Source organism: Hyperoodon ampullatus (assembly GCF_949752795.1).
Source record: "Hyperoodon ampullatus genome assembly, chromosome: 2".
Classification (NCBI taxonomy): domain Eukaryota; kingdom Metazoa; phylum Chordata; class Mammalia; order Artiodactyla; family Ziphiidae; genus Hyperoodon; species Hyperoodon ampullatus.
The window spans coordinates 124,907,791-124,933,522 of NC_136915.1; the positions used below are offsets into that span (position 1 = coordinate 124,907,791).

A 25,732-nucleotide genomic window follows, 5' to 3' on the forward strand; every position below is an offset into this window, starting at 1 on the left:
TGAATTTTTTTTTTTTTTCATTTCACCTGACTCTTGAGGTATTCTCCATCTGGATACGGCTGTGTGTGGATACGACTCTTCCCTCACTTTCTTGGTTTTGCCCTTTGCATCATTTCCCCTTCCCTTAATTTCTCTCCCTCCACAGAACAGAACGGGAATGCTCTACTGCTGACCATCTGTGAACATCTGCACCTCCTCCCTTTTTCAGAAGTGGATCAGCAAGGAAGGAGCATGGGTGTGCTCACCTCCTCAACGCTACCTTCACCTTTCACCCATCCATCTGTCTGGCATCTACGTGGCATCTATCTATATGTAGTGAGAGGAACTAGCGCCCCCCGCAATTCATGTCCACTCAGAGCCTCAGCATGTGACCTTATTAGGGTCTCTGCAGATGTAATTAGTGAAGGGTTGGGATGAGATCATACTGCCTTAGAGTGGGTCCTAAATTCAGTGACCAGTGTCCTTTTAATAAGAGGGTAGAGACAGAGGAGAAGGCCTTGTGAAGACAGAGGCAGAGTCTGGAGTGACACAGCCACAAACCAAAGAACACCCGCTGGAAAAGACAAGGAAGAATTCTCCCATTGAGCCTTCAGAGGACCACGGCCCTCCCGACACCTCAGTTGTGGACTTCTAGCCTCCAGAACTATGAACCAATAAATTTTTGTTATTTTAAGCCACTTGGCTTGTGGTAATTTTATTATGGCAGCCCTAGGAAACTGATATACTATCTATCTATCTATCTATCCATCCATCCATGTTCATTGTTCCCTTCCCTGCACTTATTACACCACTGCCAGATAAATTGTTCTTTAAAGCTCTGGTTCTTTGCCCTGGCAGTTAAAACAAAGCCTGGGTCCCGCCCGAGATATTCTGATTTAATTGGTCTGGAGTGTGGCTTAGACGCTGGTATTCTTCTTTAAAGTTTCCAAGCAATTCTAGTGTGCAGCCAAGTTTGAGAATTCCCACTGTCAAGCAAGGAAATCTTTCCATTCTCCTGCTCTGAAATCTCCAGTGGCTGTCTTCTGCCTACCAAATTAAAAAATGATAGCAACGAATACTTACCTTCTGCTCTGCAATTTTCAAGGTGTTTTCAAGTTCATGTGAACCCTCGAAACACCAGATGACATAAGAAGGAATACTGGGGCAGTTCTATGAAACCCCTACAATCTGGTCAACAGACCCTACAGAGAAGATGAGCTTCCTTCTACAGATATTCCAGCCGAGTCTCTCCCCAACGCTCCCACCCCTGGCTTCGAATGTTTTCTGCAGTTTCAACATATGAGATACTTACATAACGGTAATTACTAGCTACCCGATGGAGAGTGGCTGTGATGTGCTTGTTATTATGATGCTATAACAATAGGGAAATCTGAGACAATTGAAAACCATCCGCGCAGTATGAGTAACCTCTCATTCTGTGGAGGCACCCAAATGAAATAATCTGACTTGCTAATGTACTGTCTGATCCACCGGGTAACGCAGTTTGTTGTATGGGATGAAAAGCCCATGTTCTTGGCCATCCTGCAGGTTTCCACAGCAGCTCCACGGTCTGCATACCTCATTAGCTTCTCCTCCCGCTTTTCAGCTACCAAATGCTTATTAATCTCCTATTCCTATTCCTGAAGCAAATTACTGAAAGTTTTGCATCGTAAAACAGCACACATCTATTCTCTATTCTGTAAAGTTCAGGAGGTCAGACATCTAAAATGCGCTTGCAGGGCTGCTTCTTTCTGGAGGCTCTAGGGGAGGATCTGATTCTTGATTTTTCCAGTTTTTAGAGGCCGCCTTCACTCTGTGGCTTACAGCCCCTTCCTCCCCCTTCAGAGGCAGCAAGGTTTCATCTTCTCTCTTCTGACCTCTGCTTCTGTCCTTACATCTACTCTTTCTGACTCTGATCCTCCTGTCTCCCTTTTATGAGGACCCTTATGATTACACTGGACCCACACAGATAATCCAGGGTGATCTCCTCATCTGAAGATCCTTAACTTTATCATATCTGCAAAACCTCTTTTACTTTGTAAGGTAGCCTATCCATAGGTTCCAGGGATCAGGACATGAACATCTTTGAGAGGCCCTTATTCAGCCTACCACCCAAGTAAATGACCAGATAAAAAACATTTCTGTAATTTCCTGATGAAGTTTGGGTGTCCCCTTCAGCCCATGGCCCTGTCCGTATTTATAAGAGGTTATGACTTTTTTGGAATTTCACCCTGAGCACCATATTCTTGAGAAATGCTCTGTCCATGACTGAGTATACAAACCGATTCCTTTTCTTGTGTTCAGAATTTGTCAGAATTTATAAAGATGATAAATAACACTCATTTGGCCATCTATAAACAGGAAAAAACAAAAACCCATGATGTTAAAAGATTGTGACATCTTATGCTATTGCCCTGGCTGGATAGAGCAGCAGCAGATGGGCAGCAAATTGGCACTCGGGCTGGCCCAAGAAGGGCGCTTTGCATATTTCAGGAACAGGCAGCTGAGCTCTGGAGGGCTGCAAAGAACGTGAATGGGAATCCTCCACTGCTGACACACTGCAAACACCTGCCCTCCTCCTTCGTGAAAAGTGGCCTGGTGAGGAAGGAGCACATGTGCACCTCACCCCACAGGCATCAGCTGTACTACCCATGTGCCTCCAGGTTCCACAGATCCATCACAGTCAAAGCCTCTGGGTACTGGGGCACTAGTGTGCGTCAGAGTCCACCCTCCTCTTCCAAGGGCACCTGGAAGTCCTCCATAAAAGGGTCAGCACCGAGTCCTCCCATGGCTTCTGACCTCTAAAGAGCAAGGCTTATAGGTACCGCACGGTTCAGCAAACCTGGAGCTGCTTCCAGGTTGGTGCTACTATTGCCTGCCTCTTGCCCTCATCTTCAAATATTCAATACAAACTCCAATAATGCCTTTGCTCACTAGGCACAATGAATTCCTAAAGATATAATTAAGACAATCCCTCACTGACTTCAACCAGAGTTCAGCCTGGAATTATCTCTAACACTGATTCCAGTGGATGTTGTCTGAGAAAGCAGGATAATTTTTATCAAACTCATTTTCCCTCAGATCAAGAAATGTGCATTGAATACTTCATCACATTAAGGCTTCATTATGGATTTATTACTTACGTATTAATCTAACATCTTCTCGAACTTTCTTGACAAGTTCAATTTATCAAAGTCCTATAAAATAAAGTTCTTCTACCCTTTCAAATGCCCCTGTATTGAGGGGGACATCAAAAAGCCACCTGGACTACTTTCATTGCCTCCAAGGATTTATTGACTATCATTAAGATACTTCAGGTTAAAGATTAGCTTGGAGCCAATTAACTGGTGGTTTCCACCAAAAACCTTGAGGTCTGGATAGGTCTTATAGCCTGGAATTTTTTCCTAAATCTAGGGCCAGTCAGGAGAAACAACTTTAGTGTTTCCTTGAGATTGGAGCTTTCCCTAATGAGCAGCCATTTTTTTAATGTTAGTTGCTGTCAGAAATAGGAGAATAAAATGAATCTATGTTCTCAATGAGAAAAAGACATGAAACATAATCAGGAAGCTCTACCCAAAAGAAACCTCCAATCTCTCAACCTTGGGTTTCTCCTCTGGCAATAAGGGAGCTGATAGCTGTTCCCCTGCGTTACAGTTTACAAAATACGTTCATACTTTTTCCTTAATTGTTCTCCATGTTATCTTGCAAGGTAGGGATTTCACTCATAAGGAAACAGACTAAAATGTTAAGCTACTAAAATGAGATTCAACAGATGGTGGAGCCATGGACTTGAACTAGGCAGGACCATCTCCAAATCTCCCACCATGATGCAAAAGGCAATTACCATCCTATAGTAATCACCAGCATTCTGTGATTATGAGCATTATGTAAAGTCTCTCCTGCATGTACTTACTATAATAAATGTAAATCAGGCAAAAGCAGTTGTCACTCAAAAGAGTTAATTAATCTGTTGTGAACTACAAGAAAATAATCCAGACATGTCTTTTCAAAGTCAAAACTCATGTGATCAAATGAAAGTTCTAGAGCATTCTCTGCTTTCCATATATATGTATTGATGGTGTTAAATGTCTGCAAGTTAATAAAAGAAAGTCTTTCTTTGAAACAGTCCATCTTAACAACTGCTGTGACATCAGCTTGCTATGATATTTAATGAAAAACTATCTTTGTGGTTTGTTTGCCATTTTTGATATAATCTCAGTGTCTCCTAACTTACTGTTTTTCTTACCTCTCTGGATAGATACATATTTATCTGTGATGCTTATAGGTTCCCACTCTTTCTGGAGGTATTTGAGAAACGTGAAGGATACAGCAAAAGAGAATCAAGAAATCTTCCTATTGCAGCCTTTGAAGACTGCTACACAGTGGTGTAGGAAACAGGGGAACTGAGGGATTTGAGGGAGCCTTCTATCACCCACACAGAGGTTTTACCCTGCTCACTATTGCAAAGCCTGTCCTCATTTTTGTCATCTTCCCTGCACTTAAGTGGCAGAAGGGCAGGGTCCTCTTCTCCCTTGCTTCTACAGGCTCCAGGTCTGTGGGTGCGGAGCAGCACCAGCAGCAGCAACAAAGTCTAGACGCTTCTCTGCCCAGGGAACAGCTCTGGCACTAAGCCAGAGGGCCATCTTCTCTTGGGGGAGGGATATGGGAGTAAGGGTGAGCAGGAAAAGTGAGGTCAGCTTTCAGAGCAGTCACCCATCTCTGCTGAGCTGGCCAGACTGTGAACTGCAGAATATTTACTGCCGGGAGATGTACGTAACAGGAGCCATTCAGTCTAGCCAGACCCAGAGCCCCCCTTCTGGGGCATCAGGAAGACATAGTCATGACACGGGGACACTGGTTCACAGCCAGGCACCAAATCTCTTGATCCCAGAGAGATTTCCTCTGATCCCTTTAACTACTGCTCAGGGGAAATGCAGGAATTAGCCCGTTCTGAGTTGGAAAGAAGCAATCCAATTTACCCAGGGCAATCTCAAGTTGGTGGCTTATGGGAATCACCTTTGTATCTGGCTTTGGCCACATCAACCCACCTTGCCCCACGGGCTGAACTGTGAGCCCTTCTGCACGCTCTCAGAGCAGACTGGGCATCTATCTTGCACTCACCTCCCTGGCTTATAATGCCCCCTTCCGGGACTTCCCTGGTGGCGCAGTGGTTAAGAATCTGCCTGCCAATGCAGGGGACACGGGTTTGAGACCTGGCCCAGGAAGATCCCACCTGCTGCAGAGCAACTAAGCCCGTGCGCCACAACTGCTGAGCCTGAGCTCTAGAGCCCACGAGCCACAACTACTGAGCCCGCGCACCACAACTGCTGAAGCCCGAGCGCCTAGAGCCCGTGCTCCACAACAAGAGAAGCCAACGCAATGAGAAGCCCACGCACCTCAACGAAGAGTAGCCCCCGCTCACCGCAACTAGAGAAAGCCTGCGTGCAGCAACAAAGACCCAACGCAGCCAAAAATAAACTAAGTAAATTTACAAAAAGAAAACAATGCACCCTTCCCCTGCTTCCTCCCCTAAGGGCCACAGGACAGGAGCCTGGGTTTCCAGACCATAGCAGCAGCCCCCAGCAACACATAGCAGAGTGTCTGGCACTTGGTAGAGCTTAATAAACATTTGTTATTGTACAGGAAATTCTTTTTCATCTGAGGTAGGGGGAAAAAGGGAGGAGCAGAAAGAATTATTGCACACATTTTTTAAGCTGAATCTTCAGCTCTCCCCCTTACACAAACTTTCCCCACACTTTGAATATTTTATATGAAAGCACCAGTTCCAAGTTCTTCTGTCCTCACTCATCAGTGCTGTGCAGCAGCTGAATCTTCTAACTAGCACCTGATACACGTTACAAGTGCTCTAGGGTGCTGGAAGGTGAAATGTGAGTTGTCTGTGTAACATGAGTATGTGGCTAGCACAGCCCAGGATGTGTAGAAAATATGACCTGGGTAGAGGATGTGCACCAGAGCATTTTATTTATAGTAGCAAAAACCTAAACTCTAATAATTGATGTTTGGTTATATAAATTAGGGCATACTCATATAATGGGTAGTATTTATATAATGGAATATTAGGCTACCATTAAAGATCATATTTTAGAAAATAGATAATGGCATGGGAAAATGCACCTAGTATATTAAGTGAAAGCAGATCAGAGAACTGAACATAATCACAATTTTAGAAAGTGCATGTGTAGAAAATCCTGGGAAGGAAGTACACCCAAATGTTAGGTAGTCTATTTCTGGGTGATGTTGATTTTTAAAGGCCTACTTAAACTGTTTCATATTTTTTAAATTTTATTTTACAACAGACATGTATTCCTTTTTCATAATTTTCAGAATTGTCTATTTTTAAACTACAAACCAAAAAAAAAAGCATATTATTCAACAACGGAAAGAAGCTATTCTGTTCCTGCCCTATAGATGGTTATGTTCAAGCATTAGACTATGAAGCCCCACCCAGGGTGCAAGTGGTTCCTCATTATATTTATATCTACAACCCAGAAAATTCTGTCCAAAGGTGAAGTGGCAGCCAGGCGCCCACAAGTCAAAAGAGGAGTCCTCTCCCTTGGTATGCCACGTCTGAAAAGAAACCATATCTGCAAGAGATGTTGACCAGAGATTGCTCTGGAGTAAGCTAAGAAAGCTGGAAGCAGCCGTGGCAGGGAAGGCCATTCTCCTGGGCAGGGGAGAGTTGGTGTTGGTCTGGCACCGGCTCTGTGACCACAGGTAATTATTCTATTTCTCTAAGCATCCTGATCCCCATCGGTAAAAGAAAGATCTAACATCTGCCCTGCCGACCTCACAGGCCTACTGGGGGGTTAAACAAAATGATGTGTGCTCTGTATTTTATAAACTACAAAGCATCCAGGCAATGAAAAGTTTGGTAGCCCAAGAACGCTAACTTCTTAAGATAATGATCCACGCTCCCCACTTTCATTTCAAGATATCAAGAGAAAAAATCTATATTCCCTTCTACACTCTAGAAATTGCACAAGGAATTTTATCAGCCACACTTAACTCAATTTATGTTTCCCGGTACCCTTGCCCCATGAAACAAAAACTATGCTATGTGTTCACTCAGCGTGTTCCTTTTTTCTCCTCGGCATATGGACAGATCGGCCTGCCCAGACTCCCCTGAGAGAAGGTGCGACCTGGAGACTGAATTCTTGCCCCTTCCAGGCTGGGTCCCCACATGTCCCTGTGAGATCCTCCACTCTCTCTCTTCCTCCAGTTCCTGGCTGGTTGTACAAGGTCTGGTGGAAGACTCTGAGGCCTCTGGAAAAGGGTGACGTGCTAGATGAAGGAGGCTGAGTCCCGATATCAGAGTGGAAGGTCAAACACCCCACACAACAGGGACACAAGCGAGAAACAACTCGAGACCACTTGCTGCCCCAATTACCTACCCCAGCTAATATACTCTACGACCTTGGTCACCTCTCCACCCCAGAACGACAGTCAACACTTTCTGCTGCTTCCCACATGAGTGACTCAAGGGACATAGAGAACACATATGGTAAAGCCAACCCTCTTCCAACAGAAAACTCACACTAGCAAAATTAAGACAAATATTTTAGATTCCTTGGCAGATTTAAGACCTGCTCTCTTATTTCTATAGGGAAACCTGAGAGTACATGCTAATTTAAATAACTGAGAAGAGAAAGTAAGAAAAGGGGAACACATGGTTGGTTACCTAATCCCACAGTATTTAAGGTGGGTTGCAAATAGAAAAGGGTTAAGGTCTATCAAGTTGGGAGAGATTAGGAAGGGAGTCGACCTCTCCTTCAGAGGGTAGAGACAATGGAAACAGAGCGCTATCTTGGATCACTGGTTCCTCATATATTTTATCTCTATTTAGCATTGCTCAGTAGGGCTACATGGAAACATTAGGCTCTGAGTTGGGGAGTTCCCAGGAGTACAAAGTAGAGACAGGAAGTGTTGCCCACTTCTCTGCTTTAACTGTAGCCAGCCCTGCCCTTTCTTGCTCGGAGACTACTTACCTGGTAGGGGTAGAGGGTGACCCCGTTGGTTCTCGACAGGGACCAGGTGCCATCCAGGTACTGGTGAGCCTGGATGGCCACTGAGTTGAGGATGTTCCCATTGCTGGGGCTGGTGGCCATCTGGAGGCTGACCTTGGCCTGGTGGGTTGGAGACCCACTCTTCTTCTCCGCCCCACTGCTGACCCCAAGGCTGTTGGGTTTGCTGCTATGCTTATTGGTGATGAAGGCTGTATAGTTGGAGGAGGCATAGGAGGTGGGCACAAAGGCCCAATCCCTGGGCTGCTGGAGCCCCACCATGTGCCGGGACCCCACTGGAGTGGGGATGTTGGAGAGGGCTGGGGGCGAGCCAGGTGAGCCATCGAAGTGCTCACTGCCAGCCGCCTGTTCCAGGGTCAGCACCATCTGAATGGCCTCCTGCTTCAGCTGGTTCAGGTGTGTGGCACAAATGTCACAGCGGTTGTCCCTGTCATTCCATGCCTTCCGGATGGTGTTGGGGACCTGGAGCTTGTCGTGAATCACAGCCGAGAAAGCAGGGTCCTGGAGAACACACAAACAAAAAAATAAGGAGAGCCTATCAATCGAGGCTGGTAAGCGCAATTCAGATGCCTGGTTTCTGAGTTAAGCCCTAGATGTACCCAAAGAGTTTGACTGTTTGATTGACATCCAGCAGAAATGAGCAGCAAGACTGGCAGACGAGCCTCTAGTTGAGAAACACATTTGACAAATGTAAGATTGTTATAGTGGAGACTTTAAGGAATTTAAAAAAAAAAAAGCTTTCTAAGCATCCTCCTTACCAGGCCAGTCAAATAAGAACATTCCAGATTCTTCCCCTTGTGTCCACTAAAGAATTATAGCTATACCTGGATGCTCCTAAGGTGGTCATTAAGTAGACACAAATGGTCGTCCGGGCCTGGCAGGGGTGAGTGCAGTCACTCTGGACCAATGCGTTGTGGGCCCCCATGAACTACGGAAAGTTGGCAGCAGGTGGCGGTACTACTTGTGACCCAGAACAGAGATTCTATTCTAAGAAAATCCTAGCCTCATTAACACCATGTGCTAAGTGCCACTGGAAGAAAACCAAACTAAACAGATTTTGGACCAGAGATCTAGCCTCTCCAGCAGCCCAGCAAACCCCTACAGATTCACTCTGTTTACCATTGGCTCCATGGCAGGCTGGCCATGCCTGTACCCATGTGTCTGATATCCTGATCCATCAAAAAAAAAGGTCTCCTTGATAAACAGTCCAAGATACTTTTCCCCAGAAACTTCATCTAAAACTATTAAAAACGCTTTCGTTCAGAAGCCCTTATCTAAAAGAAATCAGAAAGTGAATTTAATGAGGATGATTTCTTTCATTTACTTTGCTTTAATTTTTATAGGAAAGCAAGACTGCACAGAGAAATAAGCAGTAGATGTGTTAACTGGATATCAAAATATTTGGCTTCTAGTTCTGGTTCTGCTACCAATTAGCTGTGTGACCTTGGACAACTTACTTAGCCTCACTGAACCTCTCATCTGTCACGCAAGGCCATGGCCCGTCTTTATTTTAAGGTCCTTCCAACTCCATGACTCTGTGTAGGGAAAGGGAGACAGGAGAGGACAGTGTCTGCATATATGGATGGAGCCACTATGCTATTTTGGGGACCTGGTTGAACTTTTGAGATTCCACAATTGCTGCAGGTAACTGATGAGGCTTATCTCAAGACCTATTTTCCTTAGGACATTGGAAGAAAAGCTTCCCTTCAGAAATGTGCTGGAGCTTTTTTGAGGTGGAAACCCTATCAGGGCTGACTGGAGTTTGATGAGCTGTGGGTGGGAAGGGAGATCAGCGGTGGGAGGGTCACCCTTAATTACGATCCATCTTGATTATCGGCTCCAGCATTTTGTTTTCCCTGTTTAACTACCCTGAACAGCTCTTCAGCGTGCACTGATTAATTGATTAATAAATTAAGAGGCCTCTTTACACAGCAGCAGCGAGGAGTGACTCAGGAGGTAGAAACTCAAGACGGTCATAGAAAATGACGGGAAACAATAGGAGGTCAAGGGTGATCAAGTCTGGCTGACGAAGCGATGCAAACCACATGAGACCGGCTTGCGGCGCCCTCCTCAGTGAGAGCTGCTTTGTCCTGAGTCCCCGATCAAAACTTAGCATGTGTGGGACCCAAAAGGGCCCCTTAGGGACCATTACCTCAGTTTCCAGATAAGGAAACAGCTCCAAAAGGGTTAAAAGCTTGGACTACAACCAGACTTCTTGACCTCTAGTCCATGATTTTCCACTTCAAGAGCCAAAGAGCCATATTCATCAATGGACTCATAAGTTTGCCCAGACTTAAGGCTCTTGCCACATTCATCTACGAAATGTTCATTTATTCAAAAGGAAGTATTTGAGCCCCCATATGTGTCAAGATATAGATTCTTGCTTTTTCACATAATGAGAATTTTTCCCTTGTCAATATATGTCATTTGAAAATGTGATTTTTTTTTAATGACCACATGGTATTTTATCCTGTAGCTGTTTTGTAAGTCATTTTTTTATTCCCAGGTCTACTACATAATTAGAGGCAGCATGAGAAATCAGAGACTGGCATTCAAAAGCAATCTGCCACCCATGGCTTATGCTTTTAAGGCACCAAACTATTTGGTCTCAAGAAACCTCAAATTAATTGCTGACTTAGAATATTTTGGTTAACCCAATCACCAGGAGGGAGCATCACAGTAAAAAAAAAAAGGCAGCAATAAGATCAGTCCCGGGGCTTCCCTGGTGGCGCAGTAGTTGAGAGTCCGCCTGCCAATGCAGGGGATGCGGGTTCGTGCCCCAGTCCGGGAAGATCCCACATGCCGCGGAGCGGCTGGGCCCGTGAGCCATGTCCGCTGAGCCTGCGTGTCCGGAGCCTGTGCTCCGCAACGGGAGAGGCCACAACAGTGAGAGGCCCGCGTACCGCAAAAAAATAAAAATAAAAAAAGATCAGTCCCATCCACACATCATAGTTTATTTTAGATCCTTGTAGAATCTAGATGTGACTCTTGACATCTGCAGCTGGAGCAGAAAAGATACATCCACTCCACAAAAACAGCCTGGTGCTGGGGACTCCTTTTCTCTCTTCTTCTTGGTTTTCACTGCTCTCCCTTGAAGCAGTTCCTTCCTCACTCAGCCTACGGCTATTTGCTGCTCGACTTACCACAGCAATGCATGTTGGCCTCCAATGTGCCAGGCCGCGGATCTTGGGATGCACGAGAGTGGTTCCGGTTCTCTCTGAGTTCACCCTCCAGGGAACCCACTTGGCTCCTGGACTGCCAAATGCCATGCACCCTTGCTGCCACCTCTAGTCTGGGACCAATCGGCACACACTCAGACCCATGGAGCCCAGCACTCCCCTCCCAGTTCCCGAGGGGTCTACAAAATCACCTTGAGCACCGGAGCTGAGCCCACCACCAGGATGGCCCCCCGACAGCCAGCAAGTGGCAGAGCCCAGAACCCACTGTTGTCTCATCCAGAGGAAGGAGGAGATTAATGCTTTAATGAGTCTTCAATTGCTGACAGATGTCAAAGAGGTGTTCCCTAAATTAAGCCACCCTTGATCTGAAACTTTATGTGAGTTCTTATCATCAAAAGGCCTCAGTAAGTCAAAAGATACACCTTATGGAAACTAAAATCCCTTTCAAGTGCTGGTCTACACAGTATAAATATTTCAGTGCAACTCAAAACTTCGAAGAGGAATGGTCAACAGACATAGCTTTCTGTAAGTGCTGGAACAAAGGGAATACTGCTTCAAGGGAGAGTAGTAATAAACAGGGAGAAAAGAAGGTTTCAGAATCATGGATGGCTCACACTTACTGAGCTTTCCTGACATGGACACAAGAAGAACTGTGGGAGTGCCCTCTGGTTTAGCTGGCACCAAAAGAAACCTGGACTCAGAGAAGGAATGAGTTAAGTGTGCAGTCTGGCATGCTACCTAGTTCATGGGCTTCAAACACATTCATATTGTCTAGTCCCGATTCATCTCGTGACTTCAGAAAATAGTCAAATGGGAATAACAGGAATCCATGAATGGCTAAACCTCTATTTTTGGAGTCATAATTTTTATTTCAGCACCTTTGAAAATGGGCTAACAGCACTTGGGCAACATTTTCATCCTAAACTTTCAATATAAGTGTTCTGTGCCCAAAAGATTCTCATCTTTCAAAAATAATACAAAATTGTTATTATCCCACGTGTACCATGAAGAGGAATTCAAGAACACACTGAGGAAGCTGATAAAGGTTCTTAGAAGGAAGGTTAGGGATAAATGAAGTTAATGTGCAGACACCTAAATCTGCCCACTTAGTGACGGCTACAAAAGAACAAAGAAAACTCCAGAAAATGGTTTTCCAATCCCATTACTGCTCTTCCACTTCTTCTAGGGGCATTTCAGGAAACAGGTGTCCTGCCGTGTCCCCTAGGGCTCTCGTAATCTAATGGCTCTCAAAGATTGACTCACATGTCTTCTGGCAGAAGAGATCATGCTCTAAGAGATCATGACTAAATCTCTCTTCCTCAGGCAAGGGCAACGGAATCCATGGCTTCCATAGCCATCTGTATCCCGTTGACTGGGAATTCCCCATCTCCATCCATGCCTGGCCCTTCTCCTGAACTCTGAGCCTTACAGCCCCCTAGAAAACATCATCCAGATATTCTTCAAACTGACAATTCAAAATTAATTTTATTTTCCCCTAATCCTATTCTTATTCCAATAGTCACTATTGAAGTAAATAGTATTATTATCCACTCAGGCACCCAGGATAGAAGTCTCCTCCCTTTCCCTCCAATCCAATCACCAAGTGTGGTTGATGGTCCTTCCTAAAAGCTCTTGAATTGTCCCTCTTCTCCATGCCCACTGCCATGAGGAAGCTTTCAGCGTTTCTCATATCATGGTTTCCCTGATTCTAGCCTTGACCTCAAAACTCTCCCTCCACAAAAAAAAAAAGGATTTAACTAAAATGCAAATCTGATCATGTCATTATCCTGCTTTCCTGCACCTCTATTCTAAGAGCTATCTTCTTGTCTGTAGTCTTTATTTGTAGAACTATTTGTCTGTTAGACTGTCAGCTCCCTAAGAGGAAATATTCTTTTCATCTTTAATTCCCCCAAGTCTAGAATAGTGTCTACTTCATAGTAAGGGCCCAACAAATATTTATGAGATAAATAAGTGGAAAGAATTCAACCAAAGTTTTCCAACTGTATTTGTTCTGCCTGGCTAAAGAGCCCAACGTGAGTCAACCATAATCTGGATATCCTCCTTTTATTTGAATCTTCCTTAAACTATTAAAATAGATTCTCTATTTGCTTGCCTCAATACACAATCTATTATTACTCTTTTTCCTAAGTTCCCAAGAAAACAATATTTATATGCAAAGAATTTTTTTTTTCAACCATCAGGCCAGCTCATCATCGGGAAACCAAGAGAAATTTACCTAAAGGAAAACTCCAGATTAAATACTACACACCTGGTCCAGCAGGGTTAGACACCCCCCCCAGCAAGTAGGTAGCATGCTTATTTTCCAAGAGCCGGCAGCCAGCTTTCAACAAGTGAGGCATGGCTGCTAATGAGGGTAGAGACTCTGGAACCCCAGCAAGAAAACAAGAACTACCGCCCAGGCAAACCAAGCTGTTTACTAGTGTCCTCACTGTTTTCTGTCCCACTTCATCCTCTGAGGGATGGGCTGTTTGGCAATAAACACTCATGCCACTTGCAAGGACAGGATTTTTTTTCCGGGTTATTTTAGCCAAAAGAGTACTTGGAGTGCATTTCTGCAAAGCCTCTGGGTCTGTGAGGAAAGCAACAGCTGGAGTCAGCGTCCAGCATGTGTTGTGCAAATTCCTGTTGATGTTTGCTCCTGGTTTATTATTCTAGAGGCCTCTAGTGACAAGCTTAACAAGATTTAAGCTGTTCTTCAAAGGCAGTTTCTTTCCACTTTGTTCCTAAACTTTCTTCTTCCATAAATGTTATCCTGTGAGGCCCAGAATGATGGCTAGAACTCTGAGAATGCAATGTTTTGTTCCCCACCGCAGGCAGTTTCCCAGAAGATCAAGGGAATTTACCCTCACACGCCTTGTAATCCTTCCACACGAGGGTCTGCACCCTCCGCCCCCTCCCCACCTCCTGCTGCATTCCCTATCCATGTCCTTTCTTTCTCATGAATCTCAGCATTCTTCGCAGCAGTTCTGTCCCCAAAGGCAGGTGTCAATATGAATGATCCTCTGTTTTTAATGGAAACTGCAAAATTGGAAGTTTGCAAAACAATAGGTAGCAAAGCTCAGGTGAATCCAACCCAAGAAAACAAATATTCTCATTCACAGTGAAACATTCAAATATTTGGATTCAAAGGTCTCTCAAAAGAACTGGGTTTGTTTCACCTTGGTAATTTCAGAAGAAGAAAAAACAAATTTCACTTAGCCACTGGCAGAAAGGAGACTTTAAAATCTGAAATTTAAGGATACCCCCAAAATGCCAACCAGTGGGTGTAACTTCTTCCTCAGGAAGATTTGGTTCCGCCGTGCTCATCAGCCCCTGAACTTGCATCTCACTGTCCACACGTGCTTGATGGGATGTGCAAGATCAAGGGGGGATGCAAAGGGTTGGGGAACCCAGAGCCTCTCACATGAGACTCTACTCACCCAGCCATCATACTGAATCTACCCAGCAGGAATTGACAAACATCAGTATCCTTTACTCCTGTTGTTCGGAGTTCCCAGACCCACAAGCAAGGCATATGACAACCTGGGAGGGAAGCCGGGGAACAAATTAAGACTGTCACAAGCAATGACATCCCAAAACTCTTTGCAGAGAAGAGTGACCACCCTCATGGGCTGCCATTCTCACTGACACACGGTGCAAACTCAAAATCCCTGAGTGCTTCACTCAGTTTCACACAGCAGGGCTCATTCTCCAAAGTTAGTGACACAGAGAAAGAGGGGCATGAAAAGAGTTGACCAGGGCTTCCCTGGTGGCGCAGTGGTTGAGAGTCCGCCTGCCGATGCAGGGGATGCGGGTTCGTGACCCGGTCTGGGAAGATCCCATATGCCACGGAGCGGCTGGGCCCGTGAGCCATGGCCGCTGAGCCTGCGTGTCCGGAGCCTGTGCTCTGCAACGGGAGAGGCCACAACAGTGAGGCCCGTGTACCACAAAAAAAAAAAAAAAAAAAGAGGTGACCAGGTGTGTTACAATTAGAGCTTGCTCCCGTGAGGCCTGAGACAGCCCAAACAACCAGCACCGTAGTGACAGCAGCTGGGTCAGGCCCTGGAATCACAGGTGGCCCACAGACCGGCTCCATGAACGTGAAACTTCCTTCTGGCCTTCCAGGCCTCATCCGAACCCCAGGCTTGTCATCACTATTGGACACAAGCACTGATCCTAGCGTGTAAAAAAAGAATGAATGTAAAAGATGCTGGATAATGAGCTCAGAGAGAGGCCAAAAAAAAAAAATGTCAAAGGAAGAAATGTTAAATGTCAGACCAAAGCTGTTCTACATGAGAAACCAAATTAACCTGGACCGTAGTGACTGTGCACAGCCTAAGCAATCCTGCCCTGGGTTACAAGCTGAGAGATGCGGGCCCATTAGAGACGCACGTGCACTTCAGTTTGAATGATTCTCTTCAGCACGGGAGGCTGCTGGGAGCGCCAGATGCAGGCAGGATGCAATTAATAGGGCTGCTTGCTGCAACATGTGAAAAAGTGTTGCAGATGATAAGACTTATCTGCTTCAAAAGAAAAGGGAGGTTTTAAATTGGAACTTAATGTGATTAAGAAAAGTTCATGAATTACTCAAAAGAATAGGTGAGGTATTTCTCGTAATGACCAGAGAAATTTTTCTGTCTATGTCTCTCATCTTTTCCAACTGGATGGCACAGACAATGTCTCGATTCTTTTGAAAACGTTTGGTAGAGAGGATGGACGGTTCGAGACAGGGCTCCATCACTTAGTAGCTGTGTGACCTATCCAGGCTTCAGTCTCCTTAAATGTAAAAATGGGAAATGATAAGAGTCCCTATTTTATTGAGTAATGTAAGGATTATACAAGCAACATGTTTAGCACAGTCCTGGTCCTTGGGAATGCTCAATAATGGTGGTGATTATTTTCAGTGTTTCACTTCTCAGTATCTAAAGCAGTACCATGTTTATATCAGTTCGGTACTTCAGATGTCGGTGACGATGAGAACAACAATGATCTGGGGCTTACTTATATCCAGGAGGATTTAGCAAGCACTTTTGGAATTAAGAGGTGTGGGGATGGTGAAGAGAACTTGCGATCTTCAGCTAACCACCTCTTACATTAGAGGAAGTCAGGTCTTTTTGAAAGAAACCAAAATAAGAGTGGGTCCCTGGAACTCCTGAGCTGATATCCCTGAGCAGGGACTGGATGACTCCCAGCCTTCTCTCCTAAGAGGTGAAATAATCCAAGAGTCATTCATTTCCACGGAACTGAGTCTATGATGCCTCTCGCTGAAAAGTATTCCTCATTTCTCCCTCAGGAGTGGGTGATGCTACAAAGCGGGTGCTGATTGTTCAAGCCGGATCACAGAGCCATCAACTGGCCAATGTCTCCAAGGAGTTGCCAGACTCCACCCAGGAGATAGAGAAAGAGAAAGAGAAAAAGGATTTCACATTAGCAAACCTATCTTCAAACCTGAAAATCTTGCTCTCCAGTCTACCTCTTGGCCCTGGGGGAAAAGGATCCATTCAAAAATAGTTTAAGAACTTAGGATGGGAGAGTAGACTCATAACACCTACTTAAAATGTTTTCCTTAACTTTAAAGTTCATGTTCAACATGACACAAAAATAATGTGCTGGACTTTACAAATATGAAGAACTAATCACGACTCTAGTATGACATGATAAAATTTTACCTTTAAATTATTAAAGTCTATCTAGATTAGATGTATTTTTTATGTGTGGGCTATAACGTACCATCAGGTGGCAAATGGATTTATTTTTGATCTGTAAGTAGTTGTATTAGTATAAGGTTACTAAGGAATCTGTTAATTATCTAATTATGTAATTGCCTAATGTTTCTTTTTTCTTTAATTGATTTTGTATGCATGAAACACTGCAGAAATTTACTTGGCTATGTTTCCTTGGACTTACTACAAAAAGATAAAGTACCTAAAATTTGATGTTGTTGCTGGTGTTTCTAAAAGATGAAATTTTAGCAGATAAACTCTGTTTTGACCATAAACTACAAATTTAAACACTTCTGCTGGTCCCCCTGTGACCTAACCCTTGCAATCCAGTATTTTGGGTCCCATGTGATTTACTTCAAGCTGTCTTGTCAGACATCTCTCTCCGGGTTCCCCGTGTGACCCTGCAGGACAGGTAGGGTGGGTTTCCCTCTGTCCCATAGAAGCCCCTGCATTTCCCTGCCTCTGTGCCTTTGCTTACATTCCTGCCCTGATGATAATTCCCACCCTGCCTGTAAAACACAAGAAAATCTGGGGAGGGGGGGTCAGGTAATAGATATGTTCACTGCTGTGGTGATGGTTTCATGGGTCTATACATATGACCAAACATATTAAATTGTACACTTCAGATGCGTACCATTTACTAAATGTCAATCATATACCCATTAAGCTGAAAAGAAATCTTGTTTTTCCATCGTAAGGCCCAACTTGTCCATGAAGTCCGACTCCCAGAAGGCGCTTCCATCACACTTCTCTGGTCTGAGTGATTCACGTCACTTAGCAAACACTTCCTTGTTAGTTAGAGTTGTACATGCTCTATCTCCACCATCATGGTAAATTCCTAGGGGGCAGAAACCATACCATAATTTCAACAGTAATGATAACTTCTCTGCTTGCCCCCCTGGAGTCTACTCAAGACAGCAGCCAGGGTGATCCTTGTAAGTCTTAAATCTGATCCTGGCGTTCCTCGGCTAAAAATCGTCCCGCATCCCCACCCGACTTCCATCAGAGTCAAGGCAAAGTCTCTGCACCGGGCACTGCAGGACCTGGCCTCCTGTTCCCTCTCCGACCTCCGTTCCTGCCCCTGCTCCCTGACTCACTCTGCTCCAGCCACAAGAGCCTGAGCTGGTCCTTGATCACACAGGGAATGTTCACTGTCACCTCAGTGACTCTGTACTTCTTTTTCCTTCTGCATGGAAAACTTGCCCCTACACGTACGTGCCTGACTGTCTCTTACCACCTTCATGGTGGTCAAATATCACCTTGTAAATGAGGCCTTCCTGACCACCTAATTACAGCTGCAAGCCACCCCCAGCATTCCCTGACCCTCTGCTCTGCTTTCTCTCTACGTGATCTATAGTTAGGAAGTCTGTTCACTGTCTCCCCTACAAAATATAAACTGAATGAGCGCAGGGACTTTTGTCTATTTTATTCACGGCTGACTCCCTAATGCCTAGAGCAATGCTTGAAGTAGAGTAGGCACTCAGAAAGTATTTGTTGAATGAGTGAGTGAGCGAGTCTCTTTTCAGTGTAAGGGGTTCCCACATCTATTAGCTTCATCTTTCTTACAGATTATCACTTTTTGCTTTGTGCTAAAGTCTTTTTTTTCCCCCTCATTCTCTTTCATGCTAGATTTTAGCGCCCTCAGAGGACTGGGAATATGTGTTGTGTCTGACATCCCTCTGGGGCCTTGCTTCTCAAGGTGTCGCCTCCAGACCCCACCCCATCCCCATACCCCTGCCCCATGCACTTGGGAAGTTCAGAACAAGTCAGATCCCAGGCCCCCTCCCAGATCCTCTGGATCAGAATCTCTGGGGAGTGGAGCTCTGGGTGCAGTTTAACAAGCCTCCCGGGTGATTCAGTGGTTCAGTGTCACTGAGGAAGAGACGGGGAGGGAGAAGAAGGAAGAGGTACCTCTCCCTTTCAAGTATCTAAGCCTAGCTGTGGCCTTTGAAGAGCAGCTGACCATTTCCTGCAGAGCTCTCCATGCCAGCCAATGGATTGCAACGCCTCCGAAAACCTCAGGCCTCCGCTTTTTCTAGACAATAATTCAAGACAATGATAACTGGCTCTTGGGACATAGCCCAAGACTACAGGTATGAGCAAATGTCTTTTCACCAAATTCTCTCCCTAATCCAGTGGTTTCAACCCCTGGTGATTTTGACCCTTAGGAGACATTTGGAAATACCTGGGGACATTTTTCGTTGTCACAACTGGAAGGGGGCTACTGACATCTGGTAGGTAGAGGCCAAGGATACTGCTAAATGTCTTACACTGCATAGGAAAAAACTCCCATGACAAAGAATGATCCAGGCCCAAACGTCAGTTGTGCCGAGGTTGAAACCCTGGCCTGAGCCCTCTCCCTGCTTCTTTCTCACACGCTTTCCTAGGAATCTCTATGCAGGACCACGAGGGGGGTGTTCTAAATCCAGAAGCTAATCTGGGCTCTCATCTACCTTGTTTTCTCTTAAGTGTGGAGACACTAAACTCTAAAAAGCACAGGCTCTATGCCGACTCTTGGGTGGTGGCCGACAAGCGGGCCAGCACAGTGTATGTGGGTGGGCGAACCCAGGGCGGGCACTGGCCCCAGGCTTTTAAACCCCTCACTCTGCCGCCCCCAGCCTCGGGCCTCCCTCGCATCTGGATCGCATGCCCTTGCCCTTCCTGGTGCGACAGGCACTGCTGGCAGGACCACTCGCCGTTTCCAAGAGTGTGGTGGGAAAGGCTGACGTGAGCCCCAAGGTCCTGACCACACGAAACCGTGAATCCGGTCGGGGTTCAGGCGGCTGCAGCGGACCCCAGTCACCCCTGGCTCTGCCATCTGCCCGGGTTTGAGAGGGTGCTGCTGAGGTTGCTATGACTACGAAATCCCTTCAAGCCGCTGGCCAGATTTCACATCATGGTAACTTTGCAGTTTCCCTCTTGGAGAAAGAAAACCAATGCCATGACAAGAAAAAGTCACCTCTGAGATGTAATTTGGTGCAATTATAGAGAAGACCAGAGATTTCTTTGTTCCTGTGAAAACCACATTTATTATGTAGCACAGACGATGTGCCAGGTTCCATGCCGGTTGGGTTTGGTGAGGGAAGTCACAGAGGCTTTGGCCATAAGTGCCCCCAGCTGGAGGAGACTCCGAGAGGATGAGGACCCGACGGGACATTTCTGTTTCCACTCATGATACATTAGAGATGACATCACACACCCTTGGCAGGGGGAGTCCCGGAAACATCTAACAGATCAACAACTTCCAAGACCTAGTTATAAGATCTGGGCTTGGAGGCCTAGAACTTAACCATCTATCATTAGACATTTGTTTCCTTGTTCAGGGTGGAATAGATTAATCACAGAATAGTCAACAATACCTCTTACCCTTCTTTCTTCCATAATGACCTTCAGTGAGACAGTCTGAACTGAAAAGTCACTGAGATGAACAAAATCACTGAAAAAGCTATGAATGTGGTAGGATGGGAGGGCTGGGGGCTCAGGAGGGGCAGGAAGCCTTCACCCAGCCTCTCTGCCAGCTTCGGTTAATAACAGTCATTCCTGGGAAGCCAGTTACTGCCAACTATTTACATACACACAAGTCAGAGGACCAGCCAGCCAGCCTCCGTTCAGATTCCCATCTCCTCAGTCCTGACCAGGGGTTACTGCAGGGCAGGTGAGGATTTCCACACATGCCCGTGAGTCTGTACCATGACTTGGCATCCTCCTTAGGGTGTGCCACCCCTACCAAACCCCACCAACAGAAGTTGAACCTCTTTCAGGGCTACCATCTTTCCTGGCTTCTCAGAGGACCTTTGTGTCAGGGAGAGCTGACAGCATATCTTGAAGATACGAGCAAAAGATGAAGCTGTCTATTTTGAATGATCCCTTCTAGACGCGCCTATATAGGCACAACCACAACAAGCCCAAGTTAGTATTAGAAAGAGAGAGAGGGTGAGCAGACCAAGACTGCACTCTCTGCTTCTAGTCATGCTAGCACATGGGGGCCTAGCATTTGACAGCGTGCAGTTGTACTTATCTGCTATACTGTTAAATCATTCACTTATCTTCATATTTTTTAAGGGGGCCTTTTGACTAACAGGCCCTACAAAAGACGGATTTGAATCAGTCAATTCATGTACATTGTCTATGTATGTAAACTAATTGTGAAAGAAACTTAGGACGACAGCAACTATCTCACCAAAATCTCTGACGTGTCAATCTTATGAAGAACATGAACAGCCTCAATGGGAAGGAGCAATGCATTTAGGAATGCATTAAGAGTGCAAGGGGGACACACTGCCCGTCTTCCCCACTCTACGTGTGCGTGTGCACGCACACACACACACACACAAATATACGTCTTTCTTGGAGGAAACTAGTAAGATGACTCTGGTGGGAGGTTCCGGGGAGGCAGTACAAATAAGACACGCTCAAGAATTAAAATTTCCAAGGGTGGGAAGAAAACTCATCCCCTCCCCACACCTGCCTCTAGTCGGTCTCCTCAGAATCCAGTGTGGAAAGTCAGTTATAGATAGGTTCATTCAGCGATCTCTGTGTCCCATAAGGGATTAGAGTGCAAAACTCTGCCCCAGGCATTTCTTAGGTAACTTTAAAGAAGTAGGAATGAGAGAACAAGAGCATAGAACACATTTAAAAATAAATTTTAATTTTGGTTTTGATTATAGGTTCCAATAAAATTCAAGAAATTTTTAAGAAACATGGTGTGAACTGGATTCAGGCCTTCCATATCAACAGGGAGTCAGAAGCAGTGAAAGATTTAGGGCATATTCCCACACATACATGGCCACATTTTAAAATTCTTGAACATGTAGTAATTCCCAATACAAATGCAGACAGGTAGATTTTGCCCCGTTTATCTACTCATTCAATATATTCACTCATTCATCTCTTCATTCACTAATTTCATTCATTTATCAAACCTTACTAGGTACCTAATTGTGTCAGGTTCTCTGATAGGCATTGGAAAACAAACATAGTCCAACTTTTATGGTCCTTTAGGAGAACCATAAGCTGTTAATGCTGTTATTTAAACTATTTCTGGCTATTATCATCAACTGAAAACATGCTGTAAAACCTTCTGGAATCTTTTATTACAATTTCAGGTGAATTTATAAATGTCATAAAACTTAAGGGAAGAGGAAAGATGACTATTTATACATACATTTATTATTTTATTCATTTTGTAAATGTGAATCAATTTACTTAAAAAAATTAAAGACATAGACTTCTAAAAGGCATCTGCCTGTACGTTTCCTGTGATGGCTTCATTCATTCACTCAATAGCTATTTATTACACACCGATTATACATCCTGCATTGGCGACAGAGTGGAGAACAAAGCTCTGCAGAGCTCTGCCGCCTGCAGCTCTCTTCTGGAGAAAAATGAATAATGAGCAAACACATGACATGTCCCATGCTGACACGTGGAGAACAATAAAGCAAGGCAGGTAAAAAGGGACTTTTGGGGTTGGACAGGCAGAGATGGCCTCTCTTGAACAGAGACTTGAAGGAAGCAAGGTCTTGGGCCCCAGCAGGTATCTCCGGAAAGCATCCCAGTCAGAGGCCAGGTCCACATGGGGAGGCCCCCAGGTAGGAGCACTATTAGCATAACTAGGAACAGCAGGGAGGCCTGCATGGCTGGAATTGGGTGAGTGAGGAGGGGAACGGTTGCAAATGAGGTCATGAGGTCAGGGAGAATATCAAGTCTAGAGTTCAGGGGTGAGGCCCAGGCTAGAGACAGCATTTCAGAGGCCAACAGTGTATAGATAGCATTTAAAGTCATGGGACTGGGAGGGGTCACAAAGGGAGTGAGTGTAGATAGAGAAAAGGTGTGATGACTGAGCTCTCCAGGATCTATTTAGGGGAGATGAGAAGGAATCAGCCAAAGATACTGAGAGGAACAGATAATGAGGTAAAAGGAGAAACCAAAGAGAGTGCTGTTCAGAAAATGAGGTGGAGCAAGTAGTTCAAGAAGGAGGGAATGATTAACCGGTAAACACTGCAAGTAGGTCAAGTAAAATGAGGGCTGAAAAGTCATCACTGTATACTATGTATGGCATATGGCGTAGAGGGTAAACTCTTTCATCTCTCTGTTTCTCAGTTTCCTCATCCGCGTAATGAGGATAATAACAGCACCCACCTCACAAGCTTATGTGAGTTAATATTTGTAAAATGCCTACAACAGTGTGGAATAGTAGGTGGTCAATAAGCACTTATTGAATGAATGAATGTAGCCAAAGGATCATATCACGATTAGTGTCTATCACATGTCACCTATTATCCATCTATCATTATTTTCTTTGATGACCTTTGAGCTTTCCTCTGAGTAATGGCAACTAAAGGCTGAATGGAGTGAGCTCAAGAAAGGGTAGAGATGAGAAACTGAAGACAGAGTACAAAAAGTCTTTTTAAAAACTAAATTTGCTGCAAAGGGAATCAAAGAAATGGGACAGTAGTCAGTGGGGGATATGAGGTCAAGTGACCTCTTAATTTTCTTTTTTAAGTTGCGAGCTATAACAGCATTTTGGTGTTCTAAAAGGAACGATCCCATAGAGAAGGAAGACATGATATAGAAAGAAGAGGAAACCGCTGGAGGGTGTCACTGAGCCAGTCAGCAGGGTGGCATCTAGAGGATGCCCACAGCCTTGTGGAGAACAAGCAGTTCACCCAAAGTATCAGCCAGAGGGGAGAGAAGGTGAGCAGTCGGTGGGAGCCTAGGAAATTCAGCTGAGAGGGAAGATGGAGAAGGCGGTGTCAGAGGCTGGGAAGAAGAGGAGGGCATAAAATAGTCTAACAGGAGAGCAGAGAGTGAACAGTACAATTGCCAGCAAGGACCAAGAGCCTGCTTGAGGTGAATGGTCAGAAACTGAACAGTCACCATGCTTTTGTGTTTTACTTTACCCAGGTTCAGCTGGGCAAATATGTGGGCAAAGTTGGTGGAGAACAGGATTTTACCAAGGCTGCAGTTTTATAAGGAGAGTGGGATGAAGAGAGAGATGGGGAGAGAAAGGAAGGAAGGAAGGAAAGAAGGAAGGAAGGGAGGGAGGGAGGGAGGAAGGAAGGAAAGAAGGGAGGGAGGAAGGAAGGAAGGAAGGGCACAGTAGTTCTGGTTAAAGCAGGGCAGGGCCAGAGCCCCACCTGCACCCCAAGACAGCCTAGCGATTCCACCAAGGAAGCCCTCGGCCTTCTCTGGATGTGTAGGAAGCATTCTGGATTTCTGTTTAACACTTATCTTCAGCAGCTGTGACAGCACAACAAAGGTCTTCTTGTTTGTTCTCTGGCTTTCACCTCGTAAATCAAAACCACACCTCTGCCAATTCCTCTCCTTTACAGGCGGCATGTTGCAGTTTCATGAATTACAAGTCAACATCTCATGCCCAAATATATCTATTTCACTTGAGATTCTGTGGTCTGTCAAAAACGTCAAGCATTGACAAGAGTAATAAACCAGATCTCACAGTGGCCATGAAGGAGGTCCTTATCAATTGAGCAAAGAATATGTGCTTACTGTCAATTCCAAAGATGACTTCTCTCCTACCTCTAGCCTACTGCTAAAAGCAAAAAAAAAAAAAAAAAAAAAATCTAAAGTTTAAGAATTTAGCAAGAACTTTGTGAAAATTATATATTCATATTCACAGGCAGTTTCATCATGCTGATTTGGACACAGACCTTCATGTGTACAGGGTATTAATTATCCTGGCAAAGCAGAGGCAAATGGAGATTCTCTTGAATATATATATCATGGTAGGCAAAAATAGATTTTATGGAACTTTCTAAATATTTTTAACAGTTTTTATACAATAAAGTCATTGGCCAGCTCCACTCTTAAATCTCAAATGATCCCCATATGAAAGGTATTAACTCTTTCCTCCAACAATTCACACCCAAGCAACTATATACTAAAGATACTAAAGGAATTTATTTTCCTAATTCAGCCATAAGCAACATAATAGCAAAGGCAGATACCTGGAATATATATTTATGGTTGTTTCTTTCCAAATTAAACATGAATCTAAACTCAGTCTCTGACTCTTCTCCAAATCCTACTTAAGTTGATGCCTCCTCTCTTCCATCTCCTTTCTCTCCCCATCTCCTCATACAAAAGTCTTACTCAGCTGCATCGCTTTCTCCCAGGTCTCTAAAGCACTGAGTTCAACCCTGGTAAACTGGCCTGGATTACTAAGAAATTGTGCAATGGTCCCTTCAGTTCCTCGGGAAAAACAAAATAAAATAAAACGGTATCAACTTCAGAAGAAAGATAGAAGCAAAATGACTAAAGACCATAGACTGTGGAGCCACCTTGGATGAGAGACCTATTTTTCCCATCTCTAATGTCCTCTCTTGCTTGAATCCATATCATCAATACTCTCAATTAAATGACAACTTATTTTTTGAAAAAGCAATTTTATATAAAAACACTGAAGACAACTGTCTCTGCACTTTTCTCTCCTGGGCTCCAACTTAAGTAGGATTTGGATGACTCTACCTGAATGACTCTTAACACCTTCGACTCTTGAATTTCTTCATCTTGCAATGGTTGCTGGTTGTGAAATTAAAACCCACTGAAGGCAAGAAGCTATTTATTTGGTCAGGGCTTCCCTGGTGGTGCAGTGGTTAAGAATCTGCCTGCCAAAAAAAAAAAAGAATCTGCCTGCCAATGCAGGTGACACAGGTTCGAGTCCTGGTCCGGGAAGATTCCACATGCCACGGAGCAACTAAGCCCGTGCGCCACAACTATTGAACCTGCACTCTAGAGCCCACGAGCCACAACTACTGAGCCCACGCGCCACAACTACTGAAGCCCGTGC

At 44.8% G+C, this 25,732-nt stretch overlaps 1 protein-coding gene across 1 annotated transcript in view; it reads right to left on the bottom strand.

Moving 5' to 3' along the window:
* KIF26B (kinesin family member 26B) overlaps nt 1-25,732 on the bottom strand; it is a gene marked incomplete at both ends in the record, with an annotated part of 499,315 nt that overhangs the window by 310,359 nt on the left and 163,224 nt on the right. Inside the window, one exon of the mRNA XM_079697984.1 lies at nt 7,986-8,522. Within this exon, the coding sequence (XP_079554110.1) occupies nt 7,986-8,522 (537 nt within the window). The remainder of the gene's footprint in view (nt 1-7,985; nt 8,523-25,732) is intronic.